The following is a 17,818-nucleotide window of genomic DNA, read 5'->3' as shown; positions in this document are numbered from 1 at the left end:
GCCTTTTTATTACTAGTCACTAGTCATATGTTCCTATAATGTACAAACAGCTACTATCAAAGTCCTTATTGTCACAGATTGACACAGACGATGGTTAACATCCTACCAGGTAGAAAAAGTCACAGAGCAGTCTATTGGCCAGTGTACTGTGGAGGTCTCTTCTCTATGAAGGCAGCCATACCCTCCCGTCTGTCCTGTGTGGGGATGACCTGCAAAGAGAGGGACATGGATTACAGCAGACATATGACCAAGAGAACATGAGACTGCAATAATGGGTACAAACAAACACAAACAAATACTGTGCATCATAACAAAGAGAGGAATGAACTGCCTGATAGACACACATCTTAATTCTTACAGCCTAGACCTTTAAAGGATAAACAGGACAAGCAGGATGGATGGATATCTTACCCGAGCATAGCACATTCTCTCTATAGCCATCGCTGAACTCATGTTGACCTGTAAAAACAATTTCCAGTTAGCAAACAGTGGCTGGGAGGGTAAAAAAAAACAAAAAAACAGGGAAATGTGAAACGAGTCATTGTACCTCGCTGCCTCTGTTCATAGCTTCTTTTGCCATTCGCACAGCGATCGGCGCCTGAGCAACACAGATGAAGAACATCACAGCTGAAGGGTGATGATGACACATGTCATATGAGACGCTGTAATGTACACAGACTTCATAAAAGTATATGAATATGTAAAAGAAAAGGGCCTTTACTAGTACAGATCCACTACTTCTGATTCTACCATTTTTTTGCTATTTCTAACTGTTCTCCAGAGTAGGATGATGTCAAGTTTACGTGTAAGTTGAAGATGTCAGAAAAGTGCATGTCTGGAATTATGCGTCTGCTTATATCCATAGTTGGTTCTGTGATGTATGCGATATATCTTCATGGCTAACTCTGGCTTGAAAGTGGCACAGGAGCTTTTCCTGCTGCCATGACAGTGTAAATAAACTGAGTCACATGACATCCAGAGCTCCGTATACACCTGGAATCCTGAACTGGACTGGACTTTAGAAGCCATTAAATACATGAGTTTGATCAGATTACAACCATTGTGGTCCGATGCAACTCCTAATGCATTTTTCTTTTCTGAAACTAAACAAAACATCACCATTTCTACTTTAACTCAAAGCAAACTAGTGTCATTTATTCAACCAACACTAACACCAGTGTGTGTGTTTGTGTGTGTATTATTTGGTCATTTCTCCACTTGACTGCCACTCCAGCAGGGCTCCACTGCAGGCATCTGAACTGGAGTGGAAGATATATGGAACGACAGAGGCCTGAAGAGAGGGGAGGAAAGAGGAGGAAGGAGAGAGAGGAAACACCTGGGGGGAGATAAGGAGGGCAGAGGAGAAAGAGGTAGAAAGCAAGCAGAGGAGATGGGCTCTTACAGAGAGGTGGCTGAGTGGTGGAGGAGTACAAGGAGATGGAGGATGCATCAGTGTCTGAATTGCGTCAGAGAGAAAAGAGTGTGTTTTTAGTTTTGGTCTGACCTGGGGCAGAATCTCTCTGGCCAGGCCCAGTGCTTCTCTGTAGGCAGCGTCTCCAGTCTGGTTCTGCTCTACAGCTCTGTTTACGAGGCCCATCTCCAGAGCTGCCTGTCCTCCCACACACCTCCCTGATCACAGACACAGAGAGAGAGTGGTGCACAAAATGCTCATGACACCATAAGCATCATGTTCCTACAGCAACATGTTTGCATTTTCTATACCTGTGAAGATGAGCTCTTTGGCCAGAGTGATGCCCACCATCCTCGGCAGCCGCTGACTGCCCCCTGCAGGACAGACCACGTCAAGGTCAAAGTTGTTTTGAGACATGGGAATGGGACAATGCATGATATTATCGCACATTGCAGTAAAAAAAAATAAAAAAAACTCACAATTAGTTAATCGCGGTGAATAATAATTGTGAACAGGGAAAATTAAATTAATATTGTATGTGATTGACTTGAAAATGCTGTCTAGTGTGCCAACATACAGTTCTAGTGAATTATTTTCAATTGCAACAAGGGATAGTCTGCCATAAACCATCATTTAGTCATAGACCGTGTATTGAAATGTGAGTGTGGTCTTCCAGTTTCCTCCATGAAGCCAACCAGGAAGCTTAGAGGAAATATGAGTGAAGACCAGTGTGATTGACAGCTGGTATAGCAGCCTGACTGTAGTTGACATCTGTGAACTTCTATTTGCAACCGGTTGCCACTTGGATTTATGATTATCTTGATTAAGATTCTTATTTTTCACACAAAAAATAACATGTTCTTACAAAATTACAATATTTTGTTGTGTTTTTGTTGACACAAGTAATGGTTTTGTAATGTTAAATCTATATGTTTTAGTAATATTCCCAACATTTTTTACATCATTTGCTATTTGTTTATATTTTGTTGCATTTTCATAATAATATTAGTAACATGAGATTTCTCTGTATCAAAAAATCTGACGAATGTCAGTGTCACATTTTCTGAAATGAAGATTATGGCGGTTGCATCTGTTTATGTTAAAAAGCTCGACTTAATCATTTTTCATAATCATAATTGTGACAGGACATTTTTCACCAGTCTCGTGCCTTCACTCCGCTCATGTGTGTGACCTCTGTTAGTCTTACCCGCTCCTGGGAGCAGCCCCCGTGTCGTCTCAATCAGTCCCATCTGTGCTGAATACACTGAAACACACACACATACACAGAGGACAGTTGAAGGTCTGAGCCACTATTAAACTAGAGAGGACACAAAGTCTGACTGATGACTCTTTTAGAGCAACAGAGCACCTGCTTACCTCAGTGATCAGCCAATCACTTAGCTGCATAAACCAACCAATCAGGTCCAGCAGCAGGAACTGCTGGGCAGATGTTTCTGACCTCAGCATTGGTCTCATTAGTGTCTCAGCTCATCAGTGCATCATTAATCGTGCAGTCTCCAAATGCCAGATTCTCAAACGTCCACTGACTCACAGTGTTTTTTTTTTAAACACCTGCTGCACCATTTCATCAAAATGTTCTTTATCTTTAATAATTAAAGCGGTCTTCTTGACAGGAAACTTCCGCGACCGACGGGTCAGGCTGAGCATGAATAACCCACACTAAATTAAAACTTGAGTCAGTCATTAGTCTAAATCTGTCATGAGGATTTAAAATGCGTCAAAGTCATGACTTTGAAGAGTTCTGTCATGTAATGTAATCATTAATAATGTCAAGGTTAGCAGTAGCAACTCATATCAGAGGGAAAATGCCAAAAATGTATGGATTAATTTCCAAAAGAAATTTGTTGTCACTTTATTACTTTTGATACCAAGTAATAAATTATATTATTAATTATTTTTAAAAGGGTTTATGTAATAAGTGACTTAGTAAACTTCCTGAATAATTGAAGTCCCACGCTGCTGGAGCAACTTATCACGTCTCCTCTCATAATGTTAAGAGGGTTGTCAATGTGGAGTGAAATGTTGGTGTATGCGCAGAACGCCAAGTCCAACTCCAGTCCGACTAAGCGTATACATGCAGGAGTAATCGGACTATGGATCACATTAGGTATGTTAATCTGACTAAGACTAGTTCGATTTTAGTCAGACTAACATGTTTACATGACGTTAAGAAAAAACCTAATTATTGGACATTGATTTCTCAAAATGTCCTCTCATTCAAAGGTTGTGCTTTTTGGAACCGTGTCCCACCTTCAGTGAGAGAACATTTAAAAAGCAGCTGAAACTGTGATGGAGGAGTAACCAAACATGTGACCATACATACATTTGTGTAATGATGTGCAATGGGGTTTGTGCAATAGGTTTATGTGCAGTTACACCAGACACCATTTCCTCATTTATGTTACTTTTTTGTATTTTCATTTTTATCCCTTCTAACATCAACGTGCCAAGGAATTACAGCAGAAATTAGCCTTAGGCTACAACCTGACAAATTTACATTGTAATGTTTATTAATATGCCTTTTCCCTTTACTTAATTAATGAATCAATTAATTCATAATTAAATTAATAAATGAACTAGTTAATTAATTAATAAAAACCTGTCTTAGTCCAACTAAAATCAGACTTAACATGGATGTAAACGCACCGACGACTCACCTGCAGTACGGAGGTCACAGGCCAAAGCAAGCTCCAGTCCACCGCCCACGGCAACACCATCAATGGCTGCGATGGTCGGCATGGGCAACAGTGCTGCATTATTACGACAAAGAAATGAAAGTCGGCATCTGTGTGTCTACACGTTCAGGCTTCAGCGCGGGTCAGCTCCGTGTCGTACCTATCTGAGTCATGAGTGAACGCAGGCCGTGGACAAACAGGTCAGACTCGCTGTCCGTCATCAAAGCTCTCTCCTTCAGGTCTGCCCCTGTGAACAGGCAGCAGCACACGTGTCACACACACATACACACACAGGCTGAGATCACAGGTGTACATGCCCAGAGGATATTTTTACCTGCACAGAAAACCTTTGGTACTAAACTCTTGAAGACGACCACACGGACTGATGAGTCACTGGACAGAGTGGACACCAGCTCCCTCATCTGCACTCACATGACACAGTGTCCTTGTATTTGTCACCTCTTTAGGACCTTTTTCTGACATAAACACTGACCAGTGGTTGTCATGGAGACCAGAACCTGGTTTTAATGAGGTAGAATCTAATTTCTGAGGAACTGCTTACGTTTGAATTGTGGTTAGGTTATGGTTAGTGTTAGGTATGAACTGGTTATGGTAAAGACTTTGTTTTGGCTGAATGAATGAATGAATGAGGCTAAATGGAGTGTGTTAGAGAGACATGTAGACGTTGGCTCACCTGTGACACAAACACGTGGCCCAGAGCGTTTCTCGCTTTGTGTCGACACATTTGCACCTCCACTATTCCTAAAAAAATATACATAAAACACAATTATTAAAAAAATTGCCTGATAAATTGCCATTATTTTTCCCAGTGTGATCTTGAAATGCGTGTTCTATTGTTTGACATCACAGGTTTTAAAAAAAACTGTAGGTTTCTGAGAAGATTGTCTCAAATATAATTAACCTTGTCAAATCAGTCAATATCGATTATAATTTTTTAATAAATTATAGATAATTAAAGTGGAAATTTGCAGAAACAACATATGTTTTTAAATTCTTTATGGGCAAACTTTTTATATCATGATTATTTATTGGTATCAATATTTTATCCCTTATCTTTATTCATTGTTTTTATTATTTTTTTCATTTTGTGAGAAGTTTGTAAAAGTGATAGTGGTTTATTTGTTATTCTTGCTCTAGGAATAAATGAAAAATAAACAAGTGAGATGGGAAGATGTTAGTTTTTCATTTAGTTGCGTAATAATTCTGCGCACACAGATATTCTCCTGAGAAAGCCTTAACTCGCTTTTCCTTTATTGAATATTCAGTTTTGAGGTTTATTTTACATTTTGGATTAACTGTATTTGTTCAGCAAGAAAAATTAATCCTCAGGAATACATACAACAGGCCTAATAACTGTGCCCACAGTGTACACACTGTTAGTAGTAGTAGTAATAAATACTAGTAATAGTACTTAAACTATAAATCTGAGGTATAATATTTAAAGTAGGGCTAGTCAATAAATCAATATCAGTATCAATTGCAATATAATGTTATTCAACCAAATGTAACAAAGACTAAATACAGATGAACATACTGAGGAATAAGATGTATAATCATTTTGGCTCAGACTTGTGAAATGTCTCAGTTTGATGTGTGTTTTGTTGTTTTCCTCTACATTCAGCATTTCTGCTGAAACAAATGCATTTATAAAATGTTTACTCCTACAAACGGTCTCTTTAATGATTAACATTCAAATCATTTAAACCGTCCTTAAATTATTGCGACGCACTAATGCACAGCCAGATATATACATCTAACACTCTGATGTAATGTCTCATAACTTCCATGATGTATTAATATTCCAGAATGTGCTGTCACTTGTGGGAATATTTCGTGTTTAATTTGTGGTTGTTTTACACTTTGAAGCTTACACGCTTTAATGCTGTACAGTGTGATATGTGTGAACACTTTGTCAAAGTGGTGAATTATATGAAAAGTGGCTCCCTACCGTCGTCTCCCTCCTCTAACCGCTTCACATCCACCTCCACAGGCTCTGCTGCAGCCGCTGTGTGCTGCTGCTGCTGCTGCTGCTGCTGCCTACGGCTCGGGGCTTGAATGCCTCCCGTCAGAGGTTCACGTCTACCGGCTAACGTTTGCGCTCTGTCGCGGTGAAACGCAGACGAGGCCCGGAAGTGCGTTCCCCGCAGCGTTGCTTCCAGACACTTCCACGTCCCGCCGTCTACTCTGCGAAGGAGCTTTAACATGACGCCTGGTTCTTTACTCTTCAAGCCAGAGAAAGAAGAAGAAGAAGAAGCCGCAGAGTTGTAGTGTAGTACAGGAAGTTTGGGACAGGTAAACAGGAAGCGGATTTAGCTGCTCTTCAAGTGACCTTCAAATGACAGCGCAAAAATAAATAGTAATAACTCGTTCACCACAGACTGAAGTACACTCATGGTTACCACTTTAATAGGTACACCTCACAATATCAACGTTTTATCACAACATGTCTTACTTTATTTTACACTTTACAACAGGGTCTCCCACTCAAAAACGGGGGGGTGCACTGAGCGTCGAGTCTGGTCAGCAGGGGGCAGTCAAGGTCACACTTTTTGGGTAAAACCAACTGTTGAGTAGAGGTGGGTGATATGAGCTCAAAATGATATCACGTAATTATCCATCCATCCATTATCGCGGGGGGGGGGGTGCTGTGCCTATCTCAGCTGACATTGGGTGAATCACGTAGTTATATTAATGACATTTAAAAATAAGCGTTTTTACTATATATGGTATGATAACTATTTGATATGACAGTTTTTCTCCATTGGTTTGGCTCATTTCTTGAAACTGAAATGACATTCTCAAAACTCTAAGATCGTTTGGCACAACAGTCTTACAGTTCAGCACAACACCATAGTTCACTTGCAAAAGCTCATGTCTTTCTCAAAACTGTTCACTCATGCTTCAAAACTAGATTTCCTTCTCATATAAATAGTCAGTGCCCCCAAAATTCATTGTCCCTTTGGCATTGTGTAAGCACTGCAAGTCAAAACGTTTAGATGTTTTGTCGCTGTGGCAGAGGACCATTGAAATATCCCTCATGTCCACCTCTCAGTCTTAGCCCAGTCCTTCATTGACAATGGTTACTGTACTAGTATTTTTGTCCAGCTAACAGAATACAATTGTGTAGAATACTGATTTTTTTTTTTTTGGGGGGGGGGGGGGGATTTTATGGTAAGAGTACCCTCCAAGGTTTGACATCACACATTGCACTCATACTGCCAAGGAATTTGTAACCATTTTTATTCACAGATATCAACTAACTTCCATACATCAGCATAAAAATATATATAGAATACACATATAGAATATACAAACACATAAACAAAATAAAGCTGGAGATTCAAAACTAACATTTCTTGAGGACATTTCTGTCCTCGCCCTCCTTGCCAGCCACACGCTGCTGTCTGTTTGGCCACAGATTCTCATCCACATCACAGTGTATATTTTCCATTGTGCTGCAATGAGGGAAGAAACGCTGTGCATGTCACAACCATCCCCTGCACCGATCTCCTGTAATATCGTCACATGCAGCGTCCATTGCATAGAGCAGGGACCTCTTATTATGAGCCTGATGCTCATACACTCTCTAACACCAAGCAGAGAAAAACTCTTCAATAGGATTGAGGAAAGGAGAGTAAGGTGGTAGGAACACCACGGAGGAAATTCACACTGTCCCACACGATTGCATACTTTGGTAGGTGAGGCCCTACCAGACCTCTCATTGTCAGGGATCAAATGAATGAAGGTGGTTCAAGAAAATGAGGAGCTTCTGTGTAATTGAGGTCAAGGTCAGGTGAAAATAGAACTTTACTAACAAATGAGGAGTTTCACACATCTCAGATGACAGATCAGATCAAAGAATGTGTCAATTATGATATATTTATCAAATGTTTATTTTTTAAAAGAGATTCATATATAGTATTCATGGTATTATGTTCTTGACTAATTTTGACAATTGAACAGACTATTGTGCAAGTGATGACTTGCACAATGAAATGATGCTGACATGTTTTGCAGAGAACATCCATTAGACTGAGACTTCGATAATCAGTTTAGATCAACAAGATCTATTCACTTGGAAACTGTGCTAAATGAAGGCTAACTGTGCTAACTGTGTGCTACCTGTACTTAATCATTTGCAAAGATGTGTAAGACAATTGCAAATTGATAAATTAATGAGAAATGCAATTCTGTTGTGGACAATTGCGAAGTGTCTGGAGATTTGTCCATGTTGTTTTGAGAATGTAATTTCTGTTTCAAGAAATGAGCCAAACCAATGGAGAAAAACTGTAAGTGGAGGGCCATATTAAATTGATTGGAGGGCCATGTGTGGCCCACGGACCGCAAGTTTGAGACCCATGGTTTACAGCTCAAAATGTTGTGGGGGGTAAAATTATGGAACAGGTGAATTATAGCAGAGTGAAAATGTAAATCAGTTTTAAAGATTATACAAAATACACATTTTAATAAAGATGAAGAACAGCAGGAGATGGAAATGGCAAATTCTTCTGTTGTACTGAGAACATTAACAACGTCATATAAAATACTGTAAATGGGATAAAGTCGTCTATAAAATTGAGTTTTGTGTAGTAGGAATGGGGTAGGTACATAGATGTTTATATATCTCGATAAAGCAAAGTCTCCTTAACCCTAGAACACCATTGTCGGGTGTTTTTCACCCGCGCAAATAAATGTATGTGATTTTCATGAAAACTTCTTCATTATTTTTTTTTTTAGAAATTTTTTGTTCCCAAATTCCCAATTTTCCAGTAATTTTTGAGCATTTTTAGTCACATCAGCATAATGGTTACCCTCAAAGGGCCAGATGTAACTGTCATACAGAATAAATGTAACTAAACGTGACCAAATATAATGTAAAATAATGCTAACTACTCCATAACATATTGCTAAATATCTTTCTGTATTTATTACTTATTCAATTTCACTCGTCGCATGATGCATATACAATGATACACTACAATCTAGTGGCGATGCCGATTGTGGGTAACACAATCACCATGCATTGTGGGAAATGTAGTTTATGGTCAACGCACGCCTTAAAGCAGCATAGACCTATTTTAACACAGATTTTTAAGACCAATTAATCACCTGCGGGCCTAATAAAATTACGTGACGGGCCACATCTGGCCCACGGGCCTTGAGTTTGACACGTGCACTAGACCTTTAAATCACCTTTCTTCTCTATTCTATAATGCTTGACCTTCAGAAGGTCGTCTTGACCATGTGTGCATGCCTAAATGTATTGAGTTGCTGCCAAGTGATTGGCTGAATAGATATGTGTGTTAACCGGCACATGAACAGGTGTACCTAATAAAATTGGTGGTGAGTGGATAATGAAGAGTCATTAAATCTGAAAATCTAATCTTAACGCCTGACCCCAACCCTTATACTAACCCTAACCTAAACCATATTCGACACCAATCCCTAAAACCAGTCTTAGCCCTCAAATAGTCCTCACAACAACACATCTAAGCCCAAATACACACACACAAACGTGTACACAATCCTCTGCAGTGTCCACACAAAGCGAGTTGTTGATGTAAGGTTTTCCATCAGGCAGCCCGTGTCTAGTCTGACCATGCATTATTGAGCAGGTCTTTACAGGTTATGCAATTACTGTCAGACAGCATCTGATCTGATGAATCTGATGACACAACAGCCTCTGTGTGTGTGTGTGTGTGTGTGTGTGTGTGTGTGTGTGTGTGTGTGTGTGTGTGTGTGTGTGTGTGTGTGTGTGTGTGTGTGTGTGTGTGTGTTAGGTAAGGAAGGAGCAATTCAATAAAGTGAAACTGAAACCCTAACTGCATAGAAACACCTTAATAACATGGATTATTGATGTGAATTTAACATAATGGATAAAACAGGCAGAAAGACGAAAAACGTTACAGCCGAGTGATCATAAAACAGAGTTAATCCTGACTCTGTTTTAATGAGTTAATCCGGAGTGGGAGTGAAGTATTGTTTTTGGTGGCTCTGTGTGTCTGTTTGTTCGTTTGTTTGTGCTTCCACACTTGCACTTGCCAATATGACCAGCAGAGGCCGCCAGAGGCTTGTTGAGCGAACAGGGTATAGTCTTTCCATCTCCGATTGCCTTGTGTAGAGTTGATTTGTAAACAGGGAGTGTATTCCTCAGTCATCTCACGTTCAGATGGAAAAATAGATGTGTACGAGTGACAGAAAGTGAGAACGCTGTTGGACGCAGGCTGACACACACACACACACACACACACACAGTGTGTCCCTGAACTCAGGACACACAAGATAGACAATGGACAAATGCCAATCACGAGGCATTTTCCCTCACATCCTGCAGGGGTCAGCCTTGTATCAGGAGGTTGTATTAGATTTTGTCCAAATGACATTGATGGCACACGTCTCTCATTGTGTGGACATTTATGGTTTTGTCATATCAGATTTGACTCTTTTGTCTTTTTCCAACATCTGATCCAGTGGATTTTTTCCCCAGAATCCTGACATTGTGTCAGTATTGTGACATATGTGCAAAGCAAACTACAGGATATTGGACTTATTTTCCGATAATGTGCACGTGACTCGGTTAAAGCAGTTTTTAAACGTTGTTATAAACTTAGCTTGCTCCCCTATAGGGAGGGACGATTCAATTACAAACTCAGTTGGGCCACATTTTCAAACCAAGAAATGTACCTGAGCCAGACATTTCGTGCAGCCAGAAAGCAGCAGGTGAGGATGAATTTAAAAAGTGCATTAAAAATATAATAAAAGAACCATGCAGTTGGTTATGGTCCGCTATTTTAATAGACTGGCAATAGGGCAAAGGGTTCAATTCCCCCCGCAGACCTTTCCTGTGAACCCAGCCATGGGACGGCCACATCCAGTGAACTCCTAGTGCTGGTCCCAAGCCCAGATAAATGGGAGGGTTGGGTCAGGAGGGGGATCGTGTGAGTAATGCAAGAAAATTCAAGTGATCGTGTTCAATTTGTTTGATTTAAATGATTTGTTGCCTGATATCTCACAAAGCATCCTATAGCATATCGCTCTTCGTCTCAACTAAATAAATGTTTCCTTCTCTGCGATAAACAACTGTGCCGCTGCAGTAAATAGTCATTTCAAATGTATTTTCCTCCATAAAAGAACATTTACTACTGCATCTGTATGATTCATTTATGAAGATGTACATCTTCAATGGGGAATGATTCTGGGATGGGCAGGAAGTATTGCTGTCATAGTGTTGGCATGACAAATAACATATATATATTTATTAAAAAAGGTGTTCAAATGGGTTCATTTTTCCCCCCCGGCTATGATGTCCTTGGTCGACATCAAACATCATCTATGTACTCCACTTCACAAAATACATTTTTCGAGCAACACAAAGACATTACGGCCCACATGCAATAAATAAAATGTAAAAAAAAAAAAAATGACATTCCACCTCTTTATATTCAATTTCCTCTCTCCCCACACACACAAACACACCACCTGAGAGGAGGCAGTGAGGGTGACTGATAGACGGTCGTATACTCTCGCTTCAATTACATTAGAATGATGGAGTTGGTTATGCGACGGAGGTGAAAAATAGCCCAAGATTTTCAGCCTGAAAGACGGAGCAGGAGCAGGATGGGAGAAGAGTTATGGGCGACATACTGTAGAGCCGCAGGGAGAGAAAGGAGGAGAGGAGTTACAGCGACAGCCTACAATGGATAGATTACACTGCTGTGAAAAAACTTTCCCCTGTCGTTATTTAGTGTGGGAGTGCCTCTGAAGAAAAAAAAACAACACGCAAAAAAAAGTGAAGTAATGCGTGTGAAACAAAGGTGAGTGACACCAGAGATTGAGGAGGCCCTTCCTTCAGGAGCGAGGATTAGACCCAACGTCAGACGTTTGACAGCTGACACTGCACAGGCACAAGCCCTTATTAAAAAATAAAGAGGTTTCCTTTCACACACACACACACACACAAACACACACACACACACACCTAAACACACACACAGGCTTGCAAACCTATTCCTCTTAGGACTTGCATTTATTTGGACGGCTTAAACAATGCATTATCCCTACAACCACTTAATGCCTAATCCTAACTTAAACCTGTAATCACAATTCAAAATCTTAGCCCTAAACTTAACCAGTTCCTCAGAAATTAGGTTATGCCTCATCAGGACCAGGTTTTGTACTCCATGAAGACTACTGGTCCTGACAAGGTCCAGTAGTTGTTTGCGAAGTATAGCCGTGTGTCCACCAATGTGGTTTTATGGCATTTCCATTGGGAATAGTACCGCAACCAATCCATTCTTTGACACCCTTCTGTTGGGGTACCAGAGTAAAATGGTACGGTACTGTCAGGGTAGGTCCATCCACGACAATCAGCTGATTGGGCGACAGAAAAAAAAATATCTGTCTATTCTCATAATAGAGTTTCATTGAGACAAACTGCTGGATGTCCTTAATTTGTTGTCTGTTGTGTCGCATTCAATGTTGTTGTTCGCTGTCGACGCACTGGTACAACGCCACTGTATACGCGGCCATCAGGCACAGCCCACATCCAAGCCTGACCCAGGACTTCACCATTCCAAACTGTACCAAACTGAACCACATCATTTCCACCGGGCGCGTTACAGCAGCGGAACATCAGCGGCATGGTTTTGCTTTGTCCTCTGCCCGGCGTCAATCCCAACAGGGCGCGTTAAGCAGCACAGCAGTGCCTTGGGATCCAGCCGTATTCACGGAATATCACGCGATTATCCTGAGCGGACGCGAGTTTGCGAGATCCCGCGATAGACTGTGTGTATAAAGGAAACAACAACAACACAGCTTCTTTCATTCTCCAATGTGGAAGAACTGTTGATCTGGTGTCAAAAATCAGTCTCTCGTCGTACATTATGACTCTCCGAGACCCTCTAATCAATTGACTGTTGACCTGGTAGCACCGGTTACGACGTAATGTCGATGTGAAGTTGCGATAGGCTATATGACCTGCGTATTGTGTTTTATTTTGAAAGGGAGGGCGGAAGTGTTTTACTTTGATTCTGTGTCGGACTTCCTGTCTGGTGTGATCTGCTCTGTTGAGCTTGGCGAGACTCCGCAACGGCAAAAATAGAACTGCTACCTATCGATGCGTCCAGCTGCCGCTGACGTTCCGCTGCTGTAACACGCCTGGTGGAAATCCAGGGTAAGGCTACGAAAACCAGACAGTTGGCAACGCATAAGCAAACATACGTCAGGTATAGCTTCTGTTACAAACTGGAAGGTTAACCCTAAAAAAAGGGTTTATAGAGCGTTCTTCTAGTCTTGATGACCACTCAAAGCTGCATTACACTACAGCTTTGCCATTCACCCATACTTTCTCACAATACTGGAGCAACAAAAGGTCAAGTGTCTTGCCCAAGGACACATGTAGACTTGCCACAACCTTCAAGCTGAAAGACAAAAGCAAAAACAAATACTGTTCACACAACCACAGGAAAACACACACGAGCACCAACGCAGGGAACATCCATGACACATAAACTCTGTAGCCACATGACCATGAAACACCAGACCTTCCAAATACCATGTGACCCCACACACACACACACACACACTCACACAGGTGGCACCTTGGGAAGCTGACACCTTTTAGATTAGTCAGGGAGAAAAATGACATTAATGATTCTGATCACCAGGCTTTATCTGCGAACACGATCCAGCAGCAGGACCATTTAGACAGCAGGGCTACGACAGAGGGAGGAGACAGAAACCCACACTGATCAAATAGACTAATTTCCCCCCCTGAGGCTGCTCTGTCCTCACTACAGCCGTTTCTTCTTCTTCTTCTTCAGAAAGGACAGAGATGTGTGTTTCCTCTGACCGGAGCAGAGCTGCAGTAAAAGGATGTCCGTGTCACATCTGTGGAGCTGTGTGTGCTTGTATCTCCGAGTCATGAGACTTCAGCTCAGGACTTATTTTCAGTTCTTACACATAAAAGTGCTAAGTAGAACCATATAAGGTTCTTCAGCTTGTCCTGATAGGAGAACCCTTTTTGAACCTTGTTATAAACCTTTATTCAGGAAAGGGGTTTTAAAGAGTTCTCTGGATCAAAATGGTTCTTACTGGAACCATTAGTGTTACCAAGAACCCTTGAAAAACCCTTTCTTCGGGAAAGGGTTTTTCAAAAGCAAATGGTTCCAGGTAGAACCTCAGCCGTTGTAGAAGGACCCTTTTGGATGGCATGGAGAAAGTATAAAATATAGCGTCATTAAGAAGCTATGTTATATTTCTATTTCAATTGAATTGAAGGGGGACAAATTTGTTTCGTTTAAGTACTTTTTACCACGAGAACAAGAGAACTTTAGACAAATTAGTGGTGTTTTATAACTTTGTCTAACTGTTTTGAGCATCTAAAACACTCATCTTGTTGCATTGTACAGTTCTTTGTGTTGCAATGACAATAAATATCTATTCTAAACCATTAGAATTTAGGGATTTTATGAGTTTTTCGTTTTTGTTTCGTTTTTTGTTGATGTTATTGTTCTGCATCTGTTTGGTCTCTGTGAACAGAAATGATGTAACATTATTTGTATGCTGCATCTGTCAAGCAAAACTAACAGACCTGGCTGAGGGAGCATGTGTGTGTATACAGTGGCTGACATGAAAGTAGAATATACTATATACTATGTGCAATATTGCTGTTGCCTCTGTCTCTCTTTACATGAATCTAACTGCTTCCTGTGTGCAGTGCTAGCATCATTCCAGCACTGTGGAGCCTCGATCAGCGTCATGTGAACTCATTTGTCAAATTATTTGAATGTAACAAAGTTACACTACATACATTCATTAATGGATGGACGGATAGATGGATTTATTTGCCTTTTCTAAAATGTTCAAACTGTCCCTTTGGATCAGGAATTCTTTAACCCTTTAAGGTACCACTCAACCATTTGGTCGACCACATTTTAAGTCACTAAATCTCATTGAAAAATGCATCAAGCTGAACTCACTAACACTTAATGTGTGTTGTTCTGAATGTTGTACTTTATGAATTATGCAAACCAGGTTTATTATGAACAACCGTTTGGTAGAGACCTGTATCTGAAATACTGTAGGGTCTACTTACAATGGTCATCATACTGTAAAAAGCTGGTAATAAATGTCCAAGATGTTTCCTCTTCATTAGCTTAACAACTTAATGTTGTCGCATACTCTCTATTGAACATATTTCTGACACTACCGTCATGGCAAATCCATAGACAGGACAGCAACGTTGCCACCGTATAATTTTTCTCGTCCACATCCTTCATTTAAATTAAAAATCTATACTCGCATCCGCTTTTGTCGTGATGCAGTAATGAGACTCTGACAGAAGCGTGACAGACAACATCCTGTCTGCCTCGTTACCATCAGTCCATTGTTCAGACTAAAAACTGACGCTGCATATGAATGTGGACAGCTTCGAAAATTACAATTTGGAAAGGCAGTGCATTTTTTTTTTTTTTTTTTTGTTTAAATGAATGGGGCTTACAGTGAAATGTGGATGCACTGTGTTGTCAACAAACAGCAACAAAGCAGCTTGGGGTGAGAAAGAGCCGGAATTGCACACTGGACCACATGAGATAAGGCCTGTTAAAGCTGTCTATGGCTCAGAGGCGAGATTATGAGTTCATGTTAAGAGAGAAACGACAACAGACATTCTCTGATTTTCAAAACATGGACACTCTAAATTGACCGTGAGGTGTGAGGTGTGAGAGTGAGAGTTGTTTGTCTCCATGTGTGTCCCTGTGGTGGATTAGCGTCCTGTCCTGTGCAGGATGTACTCCGCCTTCCGCCCTGTCAGCGAGGATTGGCACCCGCCGTGACCGTCATGTGGAGGATAAAAGCAGCCGTGAGTGAGATCCTAAAAGGCCTGGTACTTAAGAGAGGTCAACACCTGACCATGTCACCACCACTGCAAACTGCAAACTGCAAACTTTACCTGACAACAACACTGCGACAAACGCAGCCCGACTCTACTTTCATGATATATATTCACATCATCATGAGCTCAAGTCAATATCACTCACTGAGTCATTTGTATCCAGGTAATTAGGGAATGAATGGACAATAAAACAAGAAAGGCAGACGGAAAGTAATTTGATCAATGGAAATATAATATTACATAATTATAGTATTATGAAGACTGGATCACACACAAGGATAGATCCTCTGGTGACACTAACCTACATGTCATTCTTAATGTATTAACCCTTGGTCAAATGGTCAAACACAGTAAAGAGCAGTGTAGGGCTTTTATTTTCTTTGCAGGAAGTGACTTTGACGTTTTTGGTCAATTTTATTACTTTTGTTGTTGTGGGTATGAGAAGTATCTCCGACCCACTGTCTGATGATCGAGTAACACATTTTATCTCTGGAAATTAGTTAATAGCTGCATATTTTTTGGGTGAAGTGTCCAAAAAGGCCTTTAAAGCTGTGAGAACCTGCTTAGAATGTCCTCAAAATGATTGGGTCGTCCTCACAGCCAAAAAAAGACACACTCTCTTGTTGGTTCTGCATTGATTTCCATTCATTTGAACCTCCTAACCTCAACCACACTCTTCGAAATAAGGGTTCCAAAAGGGTCCTTCTGCAAGGGCTGAGGTTCTACCTGGAACCATTTTGCTTCTGAAAAACCCTTTCCCAAAATAAAGGGTTTTTCAAGGGTTTTGGTGGAACCCTCCAAAAGGTTTCCAGGTGGATCCTAAAAAGGTTCTCCTATGAGGACAAGCTGAAGAACCTTATATGGTTCTACTTAGCACTTTTATTTCTAAGAGTGCATAACCAGATAATGCCTAAACCCTAATATTAACCTATAACCACAAATTCACCTCTAAGACCTAATCCTAACCAGATCCTCAGAAATGAGGTTCTGCCTCATTAGGACCAGGTTTTTGGTACTAATGAGGCAGAACCTCATCTGGGGGGGGGGGGGGGGTTGACTACTGGTCAAGGTCAGTGTTCGTGTGTTTATGTTTATGCCAGAAATGGTCCTCAAGAGGCAGCAAAACGAATACACACACACACACACACACACACACACACACACACACACACACTGCAGTGTGAGCACAAATGAGGAGGCAGAGAGAGAGAGAGAGAGAGAGAGAGAGGATGGTTAGAGCGCAGCAGAGCCACAGTCTCGCTCTCACAGAGCTGCGTGAGCGCAGTGGAGTGAAGGACACACTTTCCACAGCTCTTGTGTAAAAAACAAAAAACAGAAGACAGTCTGCTGGACAGAGGGAGACATCAGACCCACGCACACTCACACAGAGACTCACATTATTAGGCACACGCGCGTGTGTGAGCGCACAGCATCTCCAGGAGTCCACATCCAGGATTCGGGGAGGATTTTTGCGCACGTCGCGTCATTTGTTTTGAAAGTGAAGCAGCAGCCATGCACTCAGCCGGCGACAACTAACTCACTAAAAATGACTCACCGAGGGAACGGAGAACAGCGTTCGTGGGTTGCCGTGGCGGAGCAGCAGCAGCGTCCGTTAAGCCGCGTGATTCTCACCCACAGAGGGTCACCTTCTGGAACCATGTCTTGTGGCGACGTGCGTGGCGCGCCGGCGTGCGCGTGAGTGACTGACTGACTGACCCCGATAGTCTTTTATTGCGAGAGGAAGAGAGGCTGGATAAACACAGCAGACCGGCTTCCAGGCAGCGACAGCCACACACC

The 17,818-nt window shown here is 41.3% G+C and overlaps 1 protein-coding gene across 2 annotated transcripts; it reads right to left on the bottom strand.

The window, feature by feature from the left end:
- Nucleotides 1–25: 25 nt before the first annotated feature.
- Nucleotides 26–6,444, bottom strand: echdc2 (enoyl CoA hydratase domain containing 2). Of its 2 annotated transcripts, XM_083888662.1 has the most exons (12): nt 6,077–6,444; nt 4,802–4,869; nt 4,442–4,529; nt 4,268–4,354; nt 4,090–4,182; nt 2,619–2,675; nt 1,723–1,785; nt 1,505–1,629; nt 1,337–1,412; nt 548–598; nt 412–459; nt 26–209 (listed from the first exon to the last, which is right to left on the bottom strand). In XM_083888662.1, exons 1-12 carry the CDS (start codon nt 6,330–6,332, stop codon nt 103–105), a joined length of 1,119 nt encoding a protein of 372 aa, XP_083744788.1. In that variant the 5' UTR covers nt 6,333–6,444; the 3' UTR covers nt 26–102. The 2 variants fall into 2 exon arrangements, with proteins under 2 accessions (XP_083744788.1, XP_083744789.1); XM_083888663.1 differs by lacking the exon at nt 1,337–1,412.
- Between the last annotated feature and the right edge of the window lie 11,374 nt (nt 6,445–17,818).

Source organism: Microchirus variegatus (assembly GCF_963457635.1).
Source record: "Microchirus variegatus genome assembly, chromosome: 4".
Taxonomy (NCBI): domain Eukaryota; kingdom Metazoa; phylum Chordata; class Actinopteri; order Pleuronectiformes; family Soleidae; genus Microchirus; species Microchirus variegatus.
This window is presented reverse-complemented; position numbering and strand designations above follow the sequence as displayed.

Bases quoted from the DNA above. Each gene is read 5' to 3' on its own strand.
- echdc2 (XM_083888662.1), bottom strand. From the start codon at position 6,332: ATGTTAAAGCTCCTTCGCAGAGTAGACGGCGGGACGTGGAAGTGTCTG. The intron at 4,530-4,801 runs GTGAGCCAACGT...ATGTGAGTGCAG, and splicing joins GCCACGTGTTTGTGTCACAG to ATGAGGGAGCTGGTGTCCAC. The intron at 4,183-4,267 runs GTACGACACGGA...GTAATAATGCAG, and splicing joins TTCACTCATGACTCAGATAG to CACTGTTGCCCATGCCGACC.